Source organism: Heterocephalus glaber, unplaced genomic scaffold, assembly GCF_053883595.1.
Source record: "Heterocephalus glaber isolate CG9 unplaced genomic scaffold, H.glaber_assembly_v1.0 deba00001444, whole genome shotgun sequence".
Classification (NCBI taxonomy): domain Eukaryota; kingdom Metazoa; phylum Chordata; class Mammalia; order Rodentia; family Bathyergidae; genus Heterocephalus; species Heterocephalus glaber.
Genome location: NW_028258297.1, coordinates 29,978,904 through 29,998,416, shown reverse-complemented (window position 1 = coordinate 29,998,416; position 19,513 = coordinate 29,978,904). Strand labels below are relative to the sequence as shown.

Below are 19,513 nucleotides of genomic sequence, written 5' to 3'. Positions count from 1 at the left end.
ACTAAGCCCTGACAATCCTCTTGCCTATAGAAAGGAATCAAAAAGGAAAAAAAATAAAAAACAAAGTGAAAAAATAATCCCTAGCACAACAAGGTAGAAAGAGAAGGACAATTCATCTTTGTCACTGCTGGCTTCTGACAGGACAGGCGGGGCAAACAGTGAGGTGCATTTCTTTACTCTCATTGCGTGTGGAAATTATGCCCAGCTTCTCTGCAGACAGGCGTCCTGAGGACGCCCCTGTGGCTGTGTCTGGCACTTCCTGCCAAGGCTGGTCCCGGCCGGGGGCATGAAATGAAACTCACCTGTTCTTGCAGCAGGTACCCTGGCCTACCCCGATTTCATGACAAAACAATGCCTTCCTAACCACCACACTGGTCCCTTCATTCTCAAGCATCACAAGCTGTTTTCAGGTAAAGGAAAATCCTTTTCCTTAGAAGACTAGACTTTCAAAAACTTCAAAAATGAGGAGAAGTTAGTGTCATACATGGACTTCTTAAAAGCCAATAGGTAGGGGACTGTATAATTTTTTTTTTCAGAGTAGGAAAAAATTATTGAGAGAAAGAAAGCTTCTGCCTAAGAGACCCAGAGGGGGGACTGGAAAGTGGGTTGCCACTTTTTTTTATGTTGGTTCCTTGCTGTGTTGGCTCCTGGAGGGCTGGCGCCTTAAGAGAGGCCCTGTCTACCTGCTACAAGGTATCCAATTAACTTACCTATCTATAATATTCCCCCTCTGAAGAAGGACCCCTAACTGCTGTGAGGGAGCAAAGGGTGAGGACTGTTCTAGCTACTTCCAGCTGAAGAGGGTCGTAGTTGTGATCAGCAGTTAGAGTTACTCTACAGAGGGTCTATCTAAAGGCCCCAGACAGGTGCGAGGCATTGTCATCTTGGTAGCTGCATAGCTTTGAGTCTGGAGGAGACAAAAGCCAAAGAAACAGTTAAGAATATATGGGCTAAATAATAAGGTTAGCAGGACTGCTGTGAATATAGCCAACAAAGGTTTCCACTGGGAGGAACTGGTAATAGCCTCCCACAAAGAGGATAGGGAGAAGGTCCAGGGGACTCAGAATCCCAACACAGAAGTCGTATTGTATAGTTTAGCAGTTATGAGCTGTTTACAAGGTCGATCTGGTGGATCCTGGTAAAAGAACTCTAGCACATTCGTCATTGTGGACTGTATAATTTATTGTCCAACCTGGAAAACTTCTGAGAGTAAAAGGAGGTTCTACTAAAATGAGCCCAGGACAGGAAGTTTAGAGCAGGACCAGACTAGGACACTTGAATTTAAAGGGCTTAGCATGCCAGGGGACCCTGCCCACGCCGACACCCACTCCATTCCTGCTCACAGATTCAGCCTCAGCACTCGAGGGGGCAGATGAGGGACCCCGGATGCGGTGAGATTACCAGTTAGTTTTTGGTTCTGATACAGAACCTTGTGTTCATATTAAGATTTGGAGTTAACTGGGTTGGAAATGGGAAGATTAAAAGAGAGAGAATCATACATAATCTCTGTACAAAACCAATTCCCACTCTAGCTTTATGAGATCTCGAGGAAGGAAGGAGGGAGAGAGGGAGGGAAGGAGTGAAAAAAGAGAGACAGGGAGAGGAGGGAGAAGGAGAGGAGTGGCGGAAGGGGGGATCAGAATGAATGAACAGAGAGCTTTGCTTGGATGACCCATTATTGACCTAGTTTTTAGTATCTGATAAACATCCATGTGACTGACTCCTTCACCTTCTCCAGAGCCTTGCTGAAATCTTCTCAGTGAGGACTCCTCTGCCCAGTCTATCGAATGCATACGTTTGGTGTGTTTTTAATTTCGCCATGGACATACAGAAACATTCATTTCAGACACAGGCAGACACACAGTTGAGTGAGTGAAGCAACATCCAGCACAACCCAGATGCACGTGCACAGCATCTCGGCACACCCACCCCAACACACACCTCCTCTCCTCCCCAGGCCTCTGTGACACAAACCAGGATGCCAGAATCCACAACAAGCACTTCCTGCTTGTTTTTATAGTACTTTAACTTACGTGTGCATCCTTAATACAGCTTAGGGTAGTCTCTCCTGAACTTTGTATGAATAAAGACAAACCATATACTCTTTTGTCTTGTATTGCGTATTGCTATTACATCAGTTTGCTCATTTTCATGACTATGAATTACTTAATTGTCTAAATATACATCAATTTATTTAGCCATTCTCCTGGGGATGGGGATGGATTCTTTCCAGTCTGCGGTTATGATAAACAGTGATTTTTCTCCATGTATTTTGCTGTGCATGCACATGAGTTTTTCTTGTTATTGACAGATTGTGTAATGGGGCGCTATCTCTTGGTATTTCGTGGTGGTTTCAATTAGAATTTCCATGGTTGCTAATGAGACTGAATACTCTTTCTTAGGTTTATTGGCCATTTGGATTTCCTCTTTTGTCAAATATCTATTCAAGTTTTCTCTATTATTTTTGTATTGTCTTTTCCATTGGTTTGTACTTCTTTATATATTTTGAGACTATTCCTTTGTGAATTACAGTTGTGAATATTTTACCCCACTCTGAGCCAGGCACAACCCTTTATTTCTGTCCTCCTAGTTCCCACAAAACCTGCAAAACCAAATTTTCCTAGATGAGAAAATGTCCCCAAGGTAAAAGCAGTATTAATATCAAGGTATTTGTTTCCTTGAGTCCCAGCTGCCTTTAGACTTTCAACCTAGTATGATTACCAGCATCCCAGCCTTTTAAAGCTTTAAGGAAATTGAAAAATATGTTTATCCAATTTTTAAATTAATTTCAGCAAAACAGGATGTTACAAATATCCTAACTCACCACTACTACAGACGGAAGTCTACTTTACTTATTTACAAATTTATTGTCTGTAAACTCTTAAAGGGATTATTTTGTTTTGTTTTCTGCTTTATCCAGGGCCTAAGAATAGTGTCAAGCACATAGTTCCACCCATTAAATATTTTTTGAATGAATGAATAAACTCTTTGACAACAATATACATTCTGTGGGAGGCTTTGAAGTGCTAAATTAAACTTCGTATCATTCCAGCTTAACCCACTACAACTCACCACACATTTCTGAATAAATTCTACAGGCCTCGAACTTATTAGGCAATGTGAAGAGAATAATTTAGACTGCTAAGCTCTGACAACTCTCACTTCATGTGCAAAATAAGGAGCTGAATTAGACACTGTCACTGTAGAAGCGTCCTTCACTTTTTAAACTTCAGAGACTGGGATATGGTTCCCACCTCAGTAGTCACAATGGCAATGATACTGGCAAGAAAAACTTCACTCCAGGGTCAGAGTTACCTCTGACTTGTGGGCCAGAAATTCACACTGACTCTGCAGTCCTAAGTTCTGGAATAAATAATCCCTCCTCCACCCTGCTACGAATGTGAAGCCCTGCTGCAAAGTGCTCTAAGCTGTCTTGACACACTCTCCTTTGTAAAGCTGAACACCTGCTCCCGAGTACGAATCTTCCCATAAAGAAGGACTGGTGGGGGAGTGCCCTTCCCTCAGTCCCCTTGTGTTCACTTTCCCCGGAGTCTTCTGGCCCACCTCACTGGTGTCTTACCCAGCCTGGCTCCTGGGAATGAGCTGCTACCCTGATCTACTCAGTATGAATCTCAGGCTCCTCCCTCTGCCTCACAACACAGCTGAGACCATCTGGCTCTTGCAAAAAGGCTCCACCAAAGTGCATGGGAGAACACAGGGAAATAAACACAGCAACTACTGTACAGGGACACTAAAGAATCTGACTTACAGCCCCGGATGGCTATCTCCCTGATAGCACCCAGATGCAATTCCATGCCATAAGCCATCGGAGAGCGCCACCCACAGCCCAGAGAAGCTGCCACAGTTCTGCAGCCCCCTTTCCTGCAGTTCTGTCCAGGTTCTAGGTGTGGCAAGGCGAAGGCACAGTCTCCCAACCCACTTCAGGAACGCCAGCCTCAGCCATGTGAGGTCAGTGGCCCTTCTATTGGATAAGGTGCTGTTTCTCTATGTAGGACCCCAGCTCCACCTCCACCAGCCCCTCATTATTTCCACAGAACAAAGAATCCACAGCATTTCCATGAGGGGCTCTCCATCCTCACGGTCACAGGCAGACGGTCCCAGGGAAATTACCATGAACAAGATGGAGGCAAAGCTCATCAAGTAACCCGGGAACCGATCCTTCCAGGTCAGTTTGTCTTCATCATCGCCCTGGAGGAGGAACAGAAGAATAGAGACAATTGGAAGTCAAAAAAAAGATATGGTTTTGCTCTCAACTTTGCATAACTTTGCATAGCAGTAATCCTCTGCCATTCTATAACTTCTCCTAGTCACTGATGCCTAACCTTCCATATCCACACAGTATTCCTAATGTCATAATTTCTGGATGAGCTGACATAGCTCAGAAAAACTACAGTGAAAAGAGGGCATGGCTTGATTTCAGCCCCTCCCTGGGCTGAAGTTCTAGTTCTACCACTTGTCAGCTGCGCGACCCTGGGCATGTCCCTTCACATCTGGACTCTCCACTTCTTCATCTGTAAAGAGGCCACGGCCGAGACATCTGCCCTGCCCACTGCGCAGAGTTTATTTATTTGTTGAAACCCAGGAACATGGCAAAGCAATGGAAGAGTGGCAGCCAGGACGCAGCTACCAGGGAGCGGCCTAGAAACCGACCATCCTTGAACGACCTCAATCACTGAACCTGGATGCTAATAACTGCACAAATTACCACAAGTTTTATTCTCCAAAAAGCCCACATGGAGTACCATTTGTTTCCTCCAAAGTGACTGCATTCTCCCTTTTTCAAAAAAAATGCAGACATCCTGAAGTGCATGTCAGGGTGACCCATCCAGCCAAGTTGCCTGAGTCTCCCTCTCTCCCTCTGATGGGGCACAGTTCGGGGGAGAAGCACACCTCCGGCCACAGTCCTCCTGCTCTGAAGACCTCCTTAGGTAGGTGAAGCCGGGAGGCACGAGCGGTAACGCTGCATAACTGCTGTACCAATTTAGTTCAGGGACTCGCACCCGCTGAGCTACCGTTTTGTAAAGTCAGAACTGAGACAACTGTCCTGCCCACCACGTGAGACGTGTGTGAAGACGGCCCAGAGCCACGCCTGAAAAGCTGCCGAGAAAATGGCGAAGCACGCTGTGGCGACCAGGTAGGGGCCAAGCATCCCCAGCACGGCGGGGCTGCAGGCCCCTGCTCCGTCTCCCCTTCCCTCCGCACCACGGCCCCTGCAGAGCCCCCAAGGCTCTCTCCCGAGATAACCCTCATCCAAGCTGCCTGGGGCTCTTCCGCCTTTCCCAGTGTGGGTGCCATCTTCGCTTACTCCGCCTGGGAGCCCTGCAGGGGCGGTGATCATAAGGACTGTTTTCCGCCTTCTACCTCGGTGCCTGGCACCAAAATCCATACACAGTGGCTCCACAAAGGATTTTAGGAAGAAGTCTCTTCGGCCGGAAAGGGCCTCGGCTTGTAGTACAAGCTTTCAAAGGCCAGAGCCTAGGGGGCCCTGAGGGGAAGAACAGTTCCTACTGGGCGTCCGCAACTGAGCACGGGATTGAGTTGGCTAGAGTACTGAGGCTGAAGTCGTGCAGTGATTAACGCTCTCGTGTAAGCCGGTCATCTACTCGAGTTTTCACATCCAGTGAGGGAGTCAGGCTTCTGGACTCCCGGTCCAATGGACTTTTCCTCACATGATAAGAACCAGGTAACTCCTGGAGGTGGCCACACTGAAGAGATGGGAGCACACTTACCTATTTCTCGTGGGATTGCAACAAGACCCATGCGTATTCTTCTATATTAGCTTAAATACCAAGAGGGAGTGGAATTTCTCGTTTTCCTTCAGTTTTTTTAGTTTCACTCACCCACTAGTGTTTTCCTTTAAAGTATTAAGAAAGTATGTTCCTTTAAGATGTTGATGAGGAAGTCCAGGCATGGTGGCACACACCCGTAACCTCAGTTACTTGGGAAGCTGAAGCAGGAAGGTAGTACATTTGAGGCCAGCCTGGGCTATTTATTTTGGTTCTGTCAATAACATTTTTAAAAGGGCTGGGGGGATAGCTCAGTGGGAGGACACTTGCCTAGTATGTGTAAGGGCCTGGTTCCCTCCCCAGAATTGCAAAAGCAAATAAATAAATAAGGAAAACTGAAGATGGGGCGGTAGAAGGCAACATTTGACAGGCACTCCAAAGAGAAATATGAGAGTGCACACAGGGGGCTCTTCCTGAGACTCCCTAATTACAGCTGAGGTCTAGATGAGTGAGTCCCGGTTCAGTTCCACTCAGTAAACACGACCCGAGCACCAGGGTGAGCCAGGCTCTGGGTTGGATTCTGAGGATAGCATGAGCTCGGGGACCGTCGAGGATATAAGGAAAAGGACTTCACAGCTAAACTGGCCAGGAAGGTGACATTGCTATCTTGCATGAAAAGGAGACATTACAAAGCAATTAAATTGGATGGCTTCTCAGAGCAAGTCTCAAAAAAATACTAGTATTAATGTAAACGTTCTAGTATTTGTTGAAAAATCCTTCTTATGTTTACAGGGATGAGCCCTTTTTCCTGGGAGTCATAGCTTCCAACATACACAGCATTCATGCATTCATTTCATGCATTTGGACACTATCCAAACACAGAAGCCAAGAGGAACACAGAGATCATAGTGTGTCTTCCAGGCTCCCGAAGTTCCTGCTAGAGATGACAATAGAGAAAGCAGGTTTTACTTACAAAAATCTACATCAAATAATGGAGACCAATTAAAATTGTCCACTCATTAGTACATTAATGGTGTGAAGATTCACGGCAAAATACCATTAACAAAGTGTACTCTTCCTACAGGTCCTGACTCACAACCCTGGTACAGCAGAAAGGGAAGCAGAATTGGAACCAGAACAACTCAGTTCTAAGACTCAGTAGGCAGCTGACCTTGGAAAATTCTCAGAACCTTAGTTTCCTTATCTGTAAAATAATTATATTCCTTATTTGTGAAACAGTTATATCTATTACACTGAATTACCAGGCCTTCAGAATTAGCAAACCTGTGAACAGGGCCAAAACAGCGCAGGCACCTGAAGGTGAGAACTCCGTGTCTCCCTCTCCTTCTAAGTGGCAAGGATGACATCTGTCTCACCTGAGTGCGACACAGGTACTGTGTGGATCACATGAGTGGATGTACATGAAAGAGCCCCGTGAACTGGAAGGCTCATGTAAGACCAGGGCCTGATCAGCTACTGACTGTATCGAGAGCAGGTGGTTCCGAAGCACTTAGCTAACATCAGCGCTGTTTAGACATGAGCCCAGCTGTCTGTTCTCAGCTCTCTGGCTCTGCTGTCTGTGTCTGTTTCCCTGGACCACGGCTCCCTGGTACGAATCTCTGCACAGCAAGCGGCACAGTAGTATTCACATAAAACCACACAAACTGAGCATTTGGAAACAAAGCTAGTACAAAAGTAATATGTGAGAGCACCACGTAAGCAATCTCTTAAAAAAAAAGGAATTTTGAAAGTGGCAATCATCCCTGAGATTTTTCCCCTTCATTTTTAAGTGAAGGTTATAATTTACATGTATGTAGTGGAGGTCATCTTTCTCAGTGTGCAGCTCTGCAAGTTTTGCTAAGTGTGTACAGTCGTGTAATCACAACCATCATCAAGAGACAGCACAGCTGCACCACTCCTAACATCCCCCATGTCTTCCTCTAGTCTATCTCGTACTCCTATCCCCAGAACCTGGCAAGATCTGTTTTATGTCCATAGCTTTTAAGAGTCTGATGTCTTTGACTCAGCACAGCACATTTGCAATTCATCCATGTTTTCTACCTCAGTAACTTGTTCCCTTTTACTGAACGGTATTTTGCCATGTGGGTGCACTGTAGTTCATTTATCCTGTCACTAACTGAGGGGTGTCTGAGTTGTTTCCAATTTTTGGCAATTGTGTGTGAATTTACACTAGATATTTGTGCACTAGTTTTGGTGCAAAAATAGCTTTTCATTTCACTTGGGCAAATAACAAGTAGTATAATTGCTACATCATATGCTAAGTGTATGTTTGACTTTATAAGAAACTGCCAGATTGTTTCCCAAAGTGGCTATGCAATTTTGCATTTCCATCAATAACATTATAGTTCCTTCTTCTACTTTCTTTCTTTAAATAAACTTAATTTTAGAATAGTCATATTTGCAGAAAAGCTCCAAAGATAATACAGAGAGACCCTATATATCAAACCCACATTCCTGTACATATGGAGGAGCAGTGTCAAAGACAGGAAGAAAACAACAGCTTTAGAAATCAATACCTGAGCCTCATTCCCCATCTCGAGCTCCTTGTGAGCTGATCAACCATGGGATTGTTATTGCTCAATTGCTCTGTGCCTCAACAGCTTTGTCTCTAAGGGGACAACTGCTGAACACACTCTACTGAGTGCTCAGTATCTCACATGCAACACTTCTGGGTAAACTAAGTTCTGTACAGAGAGACTCTGAATTCTAGAACTTCTGTTCTATACAGGAAGCGTTCACTGGACATCCAGCATGCGGATATCTGCAGAAGAGCTCACACACTTTGCCCCAAAGGAACCCCCTAGATAGTAGAAGAAATGAGAAAGATGGACACAGATTATGTCATGATATGACACATGCAAAATGCCGTGGAAAGAGTGACTAGCAGCCTAGGGGAGTATAACGACTTCAGGACAAGGAGACATTTTATTTCTGATTAAAGAACTATAAGAATTTTTTAAGACAAAAAGGGATGAGGATATTCCAAATGAAGTACTGTACCACATAGGGAATCACTGAGATGCCACTATATGCACCATCGCTGGTTCACTGTAACAAGAAGGCAGGCTTTTAGTAGATGATGATAACTTATGTCCTAATGACCTGGTAGTACAATTCATCTTCACCAAGATGGAAAGAAGCACAATTCAGAGCAGAACAATACCTGGAGCAGGAATAGAAAGGACTAACACCAGGCTGGCAAGGGTCTTACAGAACATACAATCCAATCCCTCATTTTTCAGATCAGTCTCAGGTTTGAGGGTAGAAGGGATGCACCCCTGGCTAGCCAGCTACTTAGTTCCAGAAAGAACTACAACAGCACCTCTGGTCTTTCTGCTCAGCTATCAAGAAGGCTGTTACAAGCTGATTCTTTTATAACCAAGAGTTGCTTCTAGATTTCTAGTTCTGAATCATATTTAGAGATCTGTAAATATGAGCTATGTTATAACACCACAATGGGTTTATTTCTGATGGTGGTTAGTACTAAAAGAAGCTGCTTTTTACAGGGACTTCGTGTGCTGTTTGAAGAGAGGAGCAGAGGTACTGGCTACCCATTACTTCAAATCTTTTGCTCTTGTCCATAAAAATCCCCTCACTCGGGTGTACACCGTTCAGCCTCAAAACCCTCACTGCAGTTGTCATCTGGATCCCATCTTCCTTTCCTGCCACAATCCTGCTGCCATCACAGGCAATGTGGATACACACTCCCAAATCTCTATCACCTGTGATGTTGTCAACGCCAGTCCTACTTCTCCTTGGCCAGCAGCTCCTGACCACTGGCTAGGCAGGTGACACCTTCCCCAAGAGTCTTCCATCCTTGCTCTTGCAGCACCTCCATGCTCTCACTCCCAGTCCCTGGGCCCCATTTTCTCTGAAGCAATCAGGTCCTTTCCAGTTGTTTCCTGCTGCATTGAGCCCAGATCCTGTGCCTGTAACTCCAACCATGCATGTGCTTTGGTGCCCAGTTCTTCCAGGTGACCACACACTAGTGCTTTGCATTACATCAGAACCTTCCTCTCCCTCCTCTCTAAGCGGATTTGGGATTCTAAGCACCACTGGAACAAATACACTGCATGGACTGTTGCCACAAAAATTAGTAGCTGGCAGCTTCAGCTGTGCCACGCTGCCACCTAGCCCTCCTTCTCAGTTTTCTTCCACGTCCCATCAGTTGTTTCCAAATTGCATCCCTGTCTACAAGCCCTCTACTGCCTTTTCCTTGTGGTCACTGTACAGCCTTACCTTCTATCTGAGTCACTTTCTTCATTGCTGGGACAAAATACCTGACAGCCACATCTTAAAGATGGAGACATTTATTTTGGCTGGCTCCAAGGCAGGGCAGCATGGCAGGGCAGATGGTGGGGAGCAGCTGGTCATGGTTGGGGGGATGGGGAAGCAGAGAAGAAAGGAGGCTCCTGGGAGGGAGGTGCACCCCGTCTTCTACCTCTTCCCACAGACCCCATTTCCTAGAGCAAGTCAGCTCTAAGCCCTCATGATCCAAACCCCTCTCAAAAGCCCTGCCAATGAGCACATGAGGCTCTTGGGGAACATGCAGATGGAAACCAAACCACCTGCACTGAGCAAAAACCAAGAGCATCCCGTGAGAAATTCACCTTCCCCTGTTGCCTTCAGTGTTTCTCCTCTGACCTTCCAGTCTCATTTGAAGAGATGCTTCTCTCCCCAGCAGCTGCCGGTATTCCAATCTTTGAATGCCATCCTTTGCTCTACCTTATCTTACACTATTGTCTTCGGACCTTAACATGCGTTTTTCAAAATCACCTGCAGCACCTGTTGAAACACAGCCAGAGTCTAACTCAGTGGCTCTGGAATGGCATCTGAGAAAGTGCACATTCATACACTTCCAAGTAGGGTTTGCTGGTCAGGGGAGCACATCTCAATGATCAGTCCCCTAAGCCATTTCCTCTCAGCTGGGTATTGCCATTTATACTACAAACACACCAAACAATGTGAATTGCCACTTATAAATTGCTCATGATGTGACTGACACTCGGCTGAATGTCTTAGACAAAGCCCACTTAATTTTTGCCATGTTCCTGGAAGTTGCAATTTTGATTCCCATGCTAGAGCTGGGAGAGCTCAAGACTGCAGAAGGCTGAGGAATTCGCTTACATGCTAGAAAGTTACAGCTCTGAATCCGGTATGTCCAGGTCCGGTGCCTCCAATCTCCACTCTCCTGCACAGTGATGCCTCTGCAGAGCTGTCTAAAAAATACATCAACCAAGGAAACAAAAGGTAGGAGAGCTACCAAGACCCAAGGAGGAAGGGTTCAAGAAGGGAACTAAAGCTCTCTTGGTGAAGAGCTCAAGTACGTTGGAAACAGCAAAGCACCTACTGGAGTTTGCCCAGAAGTTCCCGTCCGTGGATGAACGTGTAAAGAAAACATGGTAGGAGCAATATTCAGTCACAAGAAAGAATGAAACCCTGCTGTTTACAGCAATGTGGATGGATCTGGAAGACACCATGGTAAGTGAAATAAGCCAGGCACAGAAATACAAATACCACATGGGCTCACTCATATGTGGACTCTAAAAAGGCTGATCTCATAGAAACTGGGAGGAAAGTAGTAGTTACCAGAGCCCAGGGAAGGAAGGGGAGAAAAAAGGCCCTGGGAGAGGGCTGCCAGTGGGTCAATGGGTACAGTGTTGCAGTTAGAGTAAAGGAATAAATTTTATTCTAGTCTCCAGTAGGGTGACTACAGTGTAATAATGTAGTGTATATTTCTCAAAAGTTAGGAAAAAATGCTTAATGTTCTCACCACAAAAAATGATGAATGTTAAAGTTATAGATTAGCCTGGTTTAGTCATCATGCAATCTATGCTTGTACCAAAATAGCATAGGGTGCCCTACAAATATCTACATTATCATGTGTCAATAAAAGTTTCTTCTACGTGAAGAAGTTTCAAAGGAATGGGAGGAGCAAACCCAAGACTGCAGCTGGTGAGGAAGCAGACGGGAGAAGAGAGAGAGAGATGCCACAGTTTGCTTTCTTAAGCAGTTGGATGGAATATGGGGTTGAAACCAAGCTTAATACTCGTACTCCCTTTGCTATATCCTCTCCTTGGCTAAATTCAGGATTTTACGGATTGCCTGTAGGTCAAGAACCCTCAGATCCCTATCACCAGCCCATTCCTGCAAAGTTCCAGATGAAGTGTCCAACCACCGAAAGAGCATCTTCAGTGAGAGGTCCTAAGCTCAATGTCCCAGAATTAATAAGCTACCTTGTCCTTTAAGCCTTCCTTTACCCTAACTCAATGAACTGAGCCGTTGCTTTGAGTAGGTAAAGATGAAAACAGAGGACCTGAGTGATTTCCTCCCCCACACTCCCTACAATCAGCCCCAACTCCCCCAGTTTCCACACCCTAAAGCAAGGTCCTGGCCTGCCCCTCCTCCCCGCCTTACTCATTTCCCTCCCTGATAACGGTGGGTCTTCCCGTCCTTCCTCTCCCTGGACTGTCACCTCCACAGTAACGGCCCTGTCTTACTCACCCTCATAACTTGGTGTCTAAGCGTCGAGTCGGGTACATTGAGTAAGCTCAATAAGTATCTATCTGTCCAATCGCTATCACATTAATGGGTCATGCCTCTGGAAACAACTTGGGGACAATTAACCAGCCTCACCTAGGTCCCTCTTATGCCAGAAAGCCAGCAGGGTGGTGGCCTAGGCACTATCAGAATCCAGAGGCCAATACTGGGAACATGACTGACAGTGCCTCGGCCTTGTCTGCAAGGATACTTGTCAGCCTTGATTTCCTCGGATGGGGCATCCAATCACTGCCACAGGAAGAGGTCTTCCATCAACCAGGGGGCGACTGACCCCACCCTCTGGCCAAGGACAGCGTTCATGGGGACTGGGGATGGAAAGACTGATAGTGTCCAGCAGGGTTTCTGAGGGGAATCACTTGAGGGGGCTGCTTATCTCCAGTAACCACTCTGGCCAACGAGGTTGGTTATGGTGCATGGCACACAGGAGGTGGGCCCAGACAAGAGGCCCCATGGAAGGGTGGGATTGGAGCCTGACTTAAAGGGATCAGGAAGAAGACTAAACACTAGTCTTACCCCAGGTTCACCTGGGGCAGAGATAGGGGCAAAGAGCAGTCGTTTGTTTCAAAGTCCTTGTTAGGAACACAAGCTCCCGATGTGGACCAACCACGACCATTCACGGCTCCCCCATGAATACCATGAATTGACAGCTCTGGGTGAGAGAAAACCTAAACACACAGGTGACTCGGAGGAGGGAGGGGTGGGAGGGGATGAAGGACTGGGAAGAAAGGGACAATGAGGAAAGTACAAGGTACCTTTCCCTGAGTCTCCCTGGGACACTGTCAGAGATGAGAGTGGGCTGGGTCCTGGGAGGGGCGAGGGTTGGCGGGCTGGGCTAATGTGGCTGAAGGTCTCAGAGTTAAATGAGCTTTCTGTGCGCCTTTATGACCTGACTGGTGTGTATCTATTTCCTGTGGAATGGGGAACACCATATATAATAATTCTGGGTGGAAATGAACAATTCAGGCAGCCAGCATCATAAATTCAACCAGTCACAAGATGGCACATGTCAGAGGGAAGAGACGGGCTGTAGGCTGCTTTCACTAAAGAAACGAAAGCCATAAACTGGTCTGGGTTATGCTGCGAACTCCTCGCCCGAGACTTCAGGCCACCACACTCTCCATATATATGTTGAGGGAAACAAGGGAGAGAGAGATAGAATCAGGGCTGGGGTCACAATCTATAAAACAAGACCTAAAATCACATTTGAGAAAAAAGGCTCCTTGCTCGTTTATCTTTCTTTCTCCTCATCATCGCTTTTCCCCTCCTTGCTAGAGCTGGGCATCCCATCAGCCCTCTTGGAAGGCCAGTGGTACCTGAACACTGCAGAGTAGTCCAGTGTGGAGGCAGCTTGTCTGGTTTCAATTTTTAGTTCACGTGCTTCCGGACTGTGTGCTCTCTGGCGCACTACAAACTGCTCCGCACCTCCATTTTGCTGTCTACGGAACAGAGATGGAAAATAGCACCAACAGGGCAAGACTGCCGCCGGACATCCAAGCGCTAATGTGTGCGGGGTGTGCAAATCTCGCCTGCCACGTACTATCACAGACTTGCTTTCTAATCTCCTCCTCCTCTGCATCACCGTCACGGTCATCCTCACTTCACTCAGGCCCGAATGGGGTGCAGCAGGTGAAGCTGAACCCCACCTTCCGTGTGGTCAGTGCTTCCTATTGTGCAGACCCAAGACTGCTCTTCCTGTTCCAAAGCCACACAATCGTCCTGTGTGACCTCACCCTGCCACCTGGCACCACTCTCCCTCAGACTCAGCAGCTCCATGCTCTCTGCTAGCTGAGCTTTCAAGACCTTCAAGGCTTCTCCCGAACATCACCAGCTCTCACAGCAGAGATCCTCATCGAGGAGGCTTGTATCTTAAAATACCTCCTCCTCTGGAAGCCTTCATGGCCTGACCAGAAGAGTGAGGCCAGCATTTGACCACATATCCCCCCTTCTACTGAGCATGCACCTGTCACGGGTCCTACAGCCCAAGTACAAACCACCTCTCTGGGGCTGAGCTTCCCTGTCCTGCCCCTCTGCCCAGGAACTCAGCCCAAACTGACCCTCGGTGCCTTCTAGAGATAGAGACATTTAGAGACAGAATCTTGGCAAAGGGGCAGGAGGCAGTCACATGGCTCACTTAGTCACTTAGCTCCTAAGTCTATAGGCATGCCTAAAGCCAGGACAAAATGTAGTGTAATTTGTGGCTAAGATGGAAAACATTATTTATTCCTCCCACTGCTTGGTTTTCCCAGCAGCCACAGAAAAAACACTCTGGCTCCCTGAGGTCCAGCTCATTTACCCAGCTCCCTCTTGCTCCCCAGAGAGCTGCTGCTTCGCAGCCTCTGCCTCTCAGCTGGCTGCCCTGTCCTCCCTGAATTGCAGTACTGGGCTGAATTTCTCTCCCTCCATCTCCTGCATCCCACCTAGGTTCAGCCTGGAGACCATTTCTTCCCACTCACTCTTTCAAGGACAGACCCTTCTATTCTGTGAAAGTGGTAACGTGAGTCTTGGCCTTGTCTGAAAACGAAGCATTTAGGCTGAGGCCACTGGCAACCCCTAATATGTATGAATCTCAGCTATCTAGCCTTATCTAGGACATCACACAAACACCTTCAGCCAAATGACTAGGACTTAGAATACACCTAACTCCACCCTGTCACCTCCACAGCTTAGCGTGATCTGGGCTTTGGATCCTCTGAAATTCCATCTCCTACCATGCAATCCTTTGCTTACTTCACTCGAGCCAGGCTGGAGTGCTTGCTATTCTTTGGACATGACGAGCTCCTTCCTATTTACCCAACTGGGTCTTCTATATACCCTTCTGCTTAGTTATTTTTTCTTGTTGCTGGGATAAAATACCCAACACCCAAGGTGGCTCTAAGGCAGCGTGGCATGGCAGACAGGTACTGAAGAAGACAGACAGTTCACGGTGGGCAGAAGGTAGCAAAGCAAGCAAGGGATGGCCACACCTTTTCCTATCCCTTATGGATCATCCGGGCCCCTTAGGGCAGGCAGTGCTCACACTCTTCGTCCTTGTGCCCTTGAGCCTAGCATTGCACCATAAATCAATTGTAGTGTGGCACACCCTGGATCCGGCCACCTCTGAAAACTCCCCACCTATGACTGCATGAGGCTTTGGGGGACATCTAGACACAGCCATGACACCCTCTAAGGAGCACTTTCCTAATCCCTAAGCCCAGCCCATCCCCTGGCCCGTATTCTTCACCTTCACACTCATCATTATCTTAAGTTCTCTGGTTTCATTGTTCATCTCCCATCTGTCTCCTTTAGGAAAATATAAGCCCTCTAAAAACTAAGCCTCAAGTGTAGTCACCCTGAATCGCCAGTACTCAGATCACGATGATGGGAAGCCATCTGCATGGACAATTCAGTGAGGGGGTATCATTTGGAAACAATACATTTGCTAACTTTGGTATGCTCTATGCTTATAAGGTTGGGATTGAGTAGTTGCTGGGTGAGTGTATTAGCTTTTGTCCCTGTGATAAAATAGCCAAGAAAATCAACCCAGAAGAGGTAAGATTTATTTTGGTTGACAGGCTCAGAAGTTTCAAACCATGGATGGCTACCTCTGCTGTTTCTGGGCTTGACTGTGGCAGAGCATCATGGTGGGAGGACAGGGCAGAGGAAGGCCACTCAACCTCACGGTGGCCAGGATGCTGAGAGAGAGAGAGCACGCCAAAGAGCCAGAGGACGGGGCCCGGGGTAAGATACAGTGCTCAAGGTCACGACCTCCATGCCTGCTTTGCCCAGTTCCTATTTCCATCATCCCCTAGGAATGCCACCAAAGTAAGACTCAATAGATTAATCCACCAATGATGCAATCACCTTTCAAAAGCCCATCACCTGGCAAAAAAGCCACCAACACATGTGGTCTCTGGGGTACCTTCCGGTCCAAAGCACAGCAGTGGGTCAAATCTGCTTCCACAGAGGAAAGCCCACAAAGCAACTCTGTGCAGCTGCCCTGTTACACGCAGCGCTTATCCCTCACAGTTATGAGAAACGGAAAGAGATGGTGCAAATACTACATGGTCTTTCAACACTCTTGGAGAAACAGTCCTCTGCATGCCCCACAGGCCTGTGCCACTAAGGACAGCTTTTCTCAAGAGCAATATGGCAAGGAGCTTCAACTCTGAGTGTTGCCTGGCTCTGCTCTGATTCACTGCCTGCCTCTAAAGAAGCGGGTGCTGCACCATCCTGTGCTAACTATGGCCATGGACTTAGAGTAGTCCTGCAATGGTGACCTGTCACACTCAGCTCCTCCTTCACTGTTTCTTGTCACTTTAGCTCATGTGGCATTTCTCAGACTAACCTTGAGCCGCATGTGGGTCCCTTTCCTTACCTCCTAGCCCCCAGCGCACAGGATGGAGAATTTGTTAACAGAACATTTGTTTACAGACTGGAAGTTCTTCATGACCCTCACTGATTCTTTTCCTCAAGCTCAATACCCCTGCTTCCTGTAATGAATACCCTTATACACAAGCATGGCAGGGAGTCAGTGGCTCTGCATTCCTGCCTGCATCAATTCGCTTTGTACCCTGATGATTCTCTAGTGCGGCATCCACACCTAACTATGCTCCACGGCCTGGAAAAGCAGATCATGAGCCCTGGAGAACGGAGAGAAGAGTGGTGGGGCTCAGCACCCAGGAGATGCTCAGAGTGCAGAGAGGCTAGGTGGTTACTGTATGAGACCAAGGTTGAATACCCAGGGCAATGTCGCTGAATCCACATCAACCTACCCTTGGCTCTCTCGGGAGCTTTCAAAAACATAACCCCAACCCTGAGTCCTGGCCCAGGTCAAGATCTACTGTCTCAGGGTCTAACGGGTGAAAGAATCTATTTTTGAAAATGCTTCACAAGCAATGCTGAAGTTCAGCCCACTTTGGAAATACTGCTCTTCAAGACTTACCCCTCCCTGGCTGTTTTTGCTCCAGAGCCTATATTCCTGTGGTTTGTCCCTGTGTGAACAGATCTCTGAGAGGAGCTCCAAGTGGAAACAAGCTTGGAGACAATTCCCTCATCCACAGAGTGTCAACACGGAATCCGTCATGTCAGCTGCACCGCAGGTCCAGCCACCTTGCCAGCTGGCTCATATCACCCTCTTTCCCCTCCTATCCCCTACACTCCAGCTGACTCCCGGGCTAGAGAGGACGTTTATTAAGCTCCAGTCTAGGGATAGGCTTGATGCACTACTGTGGCACTTAGGGAGTAAGAAAGGCAAGGACTACCTGGAGGAGCCTGCCTGGTCATTGGCCACTTTGGCAGATGATCATTTTCTTTCTTCTTTTTTTTTTTTTTGTTTTTTGCTTTGTGTTTGTTCACTTGTTTTTTGAAACAAAGTCTCACTGTGTAGTTCAGGCTGGCCTTGAACTCACTATATAGCCCAGGCTGGTTTAAAACTGGCAGCCATCCTCCTGCCCCAGCCTCCAAGTGCTGGGATTACAGGCGTGCACCACCACGCCTGGCAGGTTCCATTTGCTTGACACACTGGAGACAACACAGACAACACCCTGTTTGTTACTTAATCTACATAGCTACCTGAGTTCCGTGCATGTGGGGACTTTAAAATCCCCCACTCTGCACCAAGCACCATCATGGGAACCTTTAGATGTTGTTCTTTATGTGATGTTCACTGACTTCCACTCAACAGAAAAGGTGGCAGCTTTCTCAGTGCAAAAAGAAAAATCATACTTTAAACAGTGTTGCTAATTTCTATTTAAAGGTTGTGCCCTTTGGAATCAATTCCACATGCCAATGAATAAATCATGAGTCTTGCCAGAACCCATGTGTTCTGGTCAGAAGAGTAAAGGAACATTGTTCCTTGTTTTGTTAACAAGTTTGTTAACAAGTTTGCATCAGTCAGTTTAGCCTCAGCCCATAGACAGAGTTGTCACTGTTACACCAGGGTGTAGACAATGATCATCCAAAGCAGTGTTTGTTCTAACGGGAACTACAGAATAAACTATTTTCAGCAATGTGCAACAACAGTAGGCCAGCACGAGACGCTACAATTAGCCTTCCTCATAGAATCTGCTAACAGTGAACCAGGCTGCCATGCTTGTTTACTCATTAGCTGTCAGACTCTGCTGACTCACACAGCGGTTGGTTGTTCCTCTACATTAAAGATAGCCCAGAACAAATGGGATGGAACCCCAACAAGGAAAGTGGCAAAACATGGAGAAGCAGCTCCGAGATCCTCCCCAAACCTGGAAACACCAGTCAATGAAGAAGCCTTCCACTGTGTTTCAGGAGAATGGAATAACTTCCCAAGCTGGGCCTGGCCCTGCCTGTAGACACACCCAGAGCTACTGCAATATCTACTACTCTATAATCAACTCTGAAATTAATAAAGGAAATAACCCATGAAAGGAGTCCCTCCGTCCTGCATGGAATGCAGGCAAGGTGAGGTCATGCCCCAGCTTCTTATATTTTCTCTTTGGGTTTGGTGTTCTGTGCCCAAGAGTCTGCTCTATCCTGCCATGCAGAGGGCGTCCTGGCTACAGCTATGGGGCAGTGGCACAAGTCTGTGTCCTGGGCATGGGTCTCAACTCACCCAGTCCTCATACAGAGAGGAGAGTGGAGCCAAAGAGAAGAGAAATCTAGCACAGAGAAGAAATGGAGAAGAAAAGAGAGGATGGTTCTGTGTAGGTGGCTGTACAGGTAGGGCCTCTGCTCAGCTTCCTCCTCGCTCGCTGTCATGTGCAGACCCTGGGATGAGGCAGTGCATGCAGAGGCCTAGTGACCATGACAGCTGTGCAGGCTCCAGCACTGGAGGGCAGGCGGGCTGGGCCCCCTGAATCCAAGGGACATCAGCAGCTTCTGGATGTGGCCACCTGCCATTGCATATGATGAAGAAGGGAAGGACCTACTGCCCAAGCCCAGGGGTTACAACCCCTACCCGGCACTGCTGAGCCCCATAGCTCATCTGTCTATTCCACACACCAGTCTTGTCATCGGCCCCAGCAGCCCCTTCGGCAGTGCTGAGTTCAAAGGAACATTTTGATCCAGAAAAACCGAGATACATCCGTAGGGGGAGGGAAAAGGCCTCCCCTGTCACTGGAGCAGTAGTCCCAGCTGCTCAGCCAACTGAGACCAGTGGTGACAGGCCACTTTACCCTGATTTCATAAGCACCTGCTGTGTGCAGGGCTGTGTGGCCCTTATGCCCACAGGT

General features: G+C 47.3%; 1 protein-coding gene across 5 annotated transcripts in view; it reads right to left on the bottom strand.

The window, feature by feature from the left end:
* Nucleotides 1-19,513, bottom strand: part of Ano2 (anoctamin 2) — a 326,914-nt gene that overhangs the window by 69,170 nt on the left and 238,231 nt on the right. For all 5 annotated transcript variants that reach the window (XR_015452355.1, XM_087214186.1, XM_021248110.2 and 2 more), the window contains one exon: nucleotides 4,132-4,209. Coding sequence is in view for 4 of the 5 variants with exons in the window: in XM_087214186.1 (XP_087070312.1) it covers nucleotides 4,132-4,209 (78 nt within the window). In the remaining variant the exon portion in view is untranslated. The remainder of the gene's footprint in view (nucleotides 1-4,131; nucleotides 4,210-19,513) is intronic.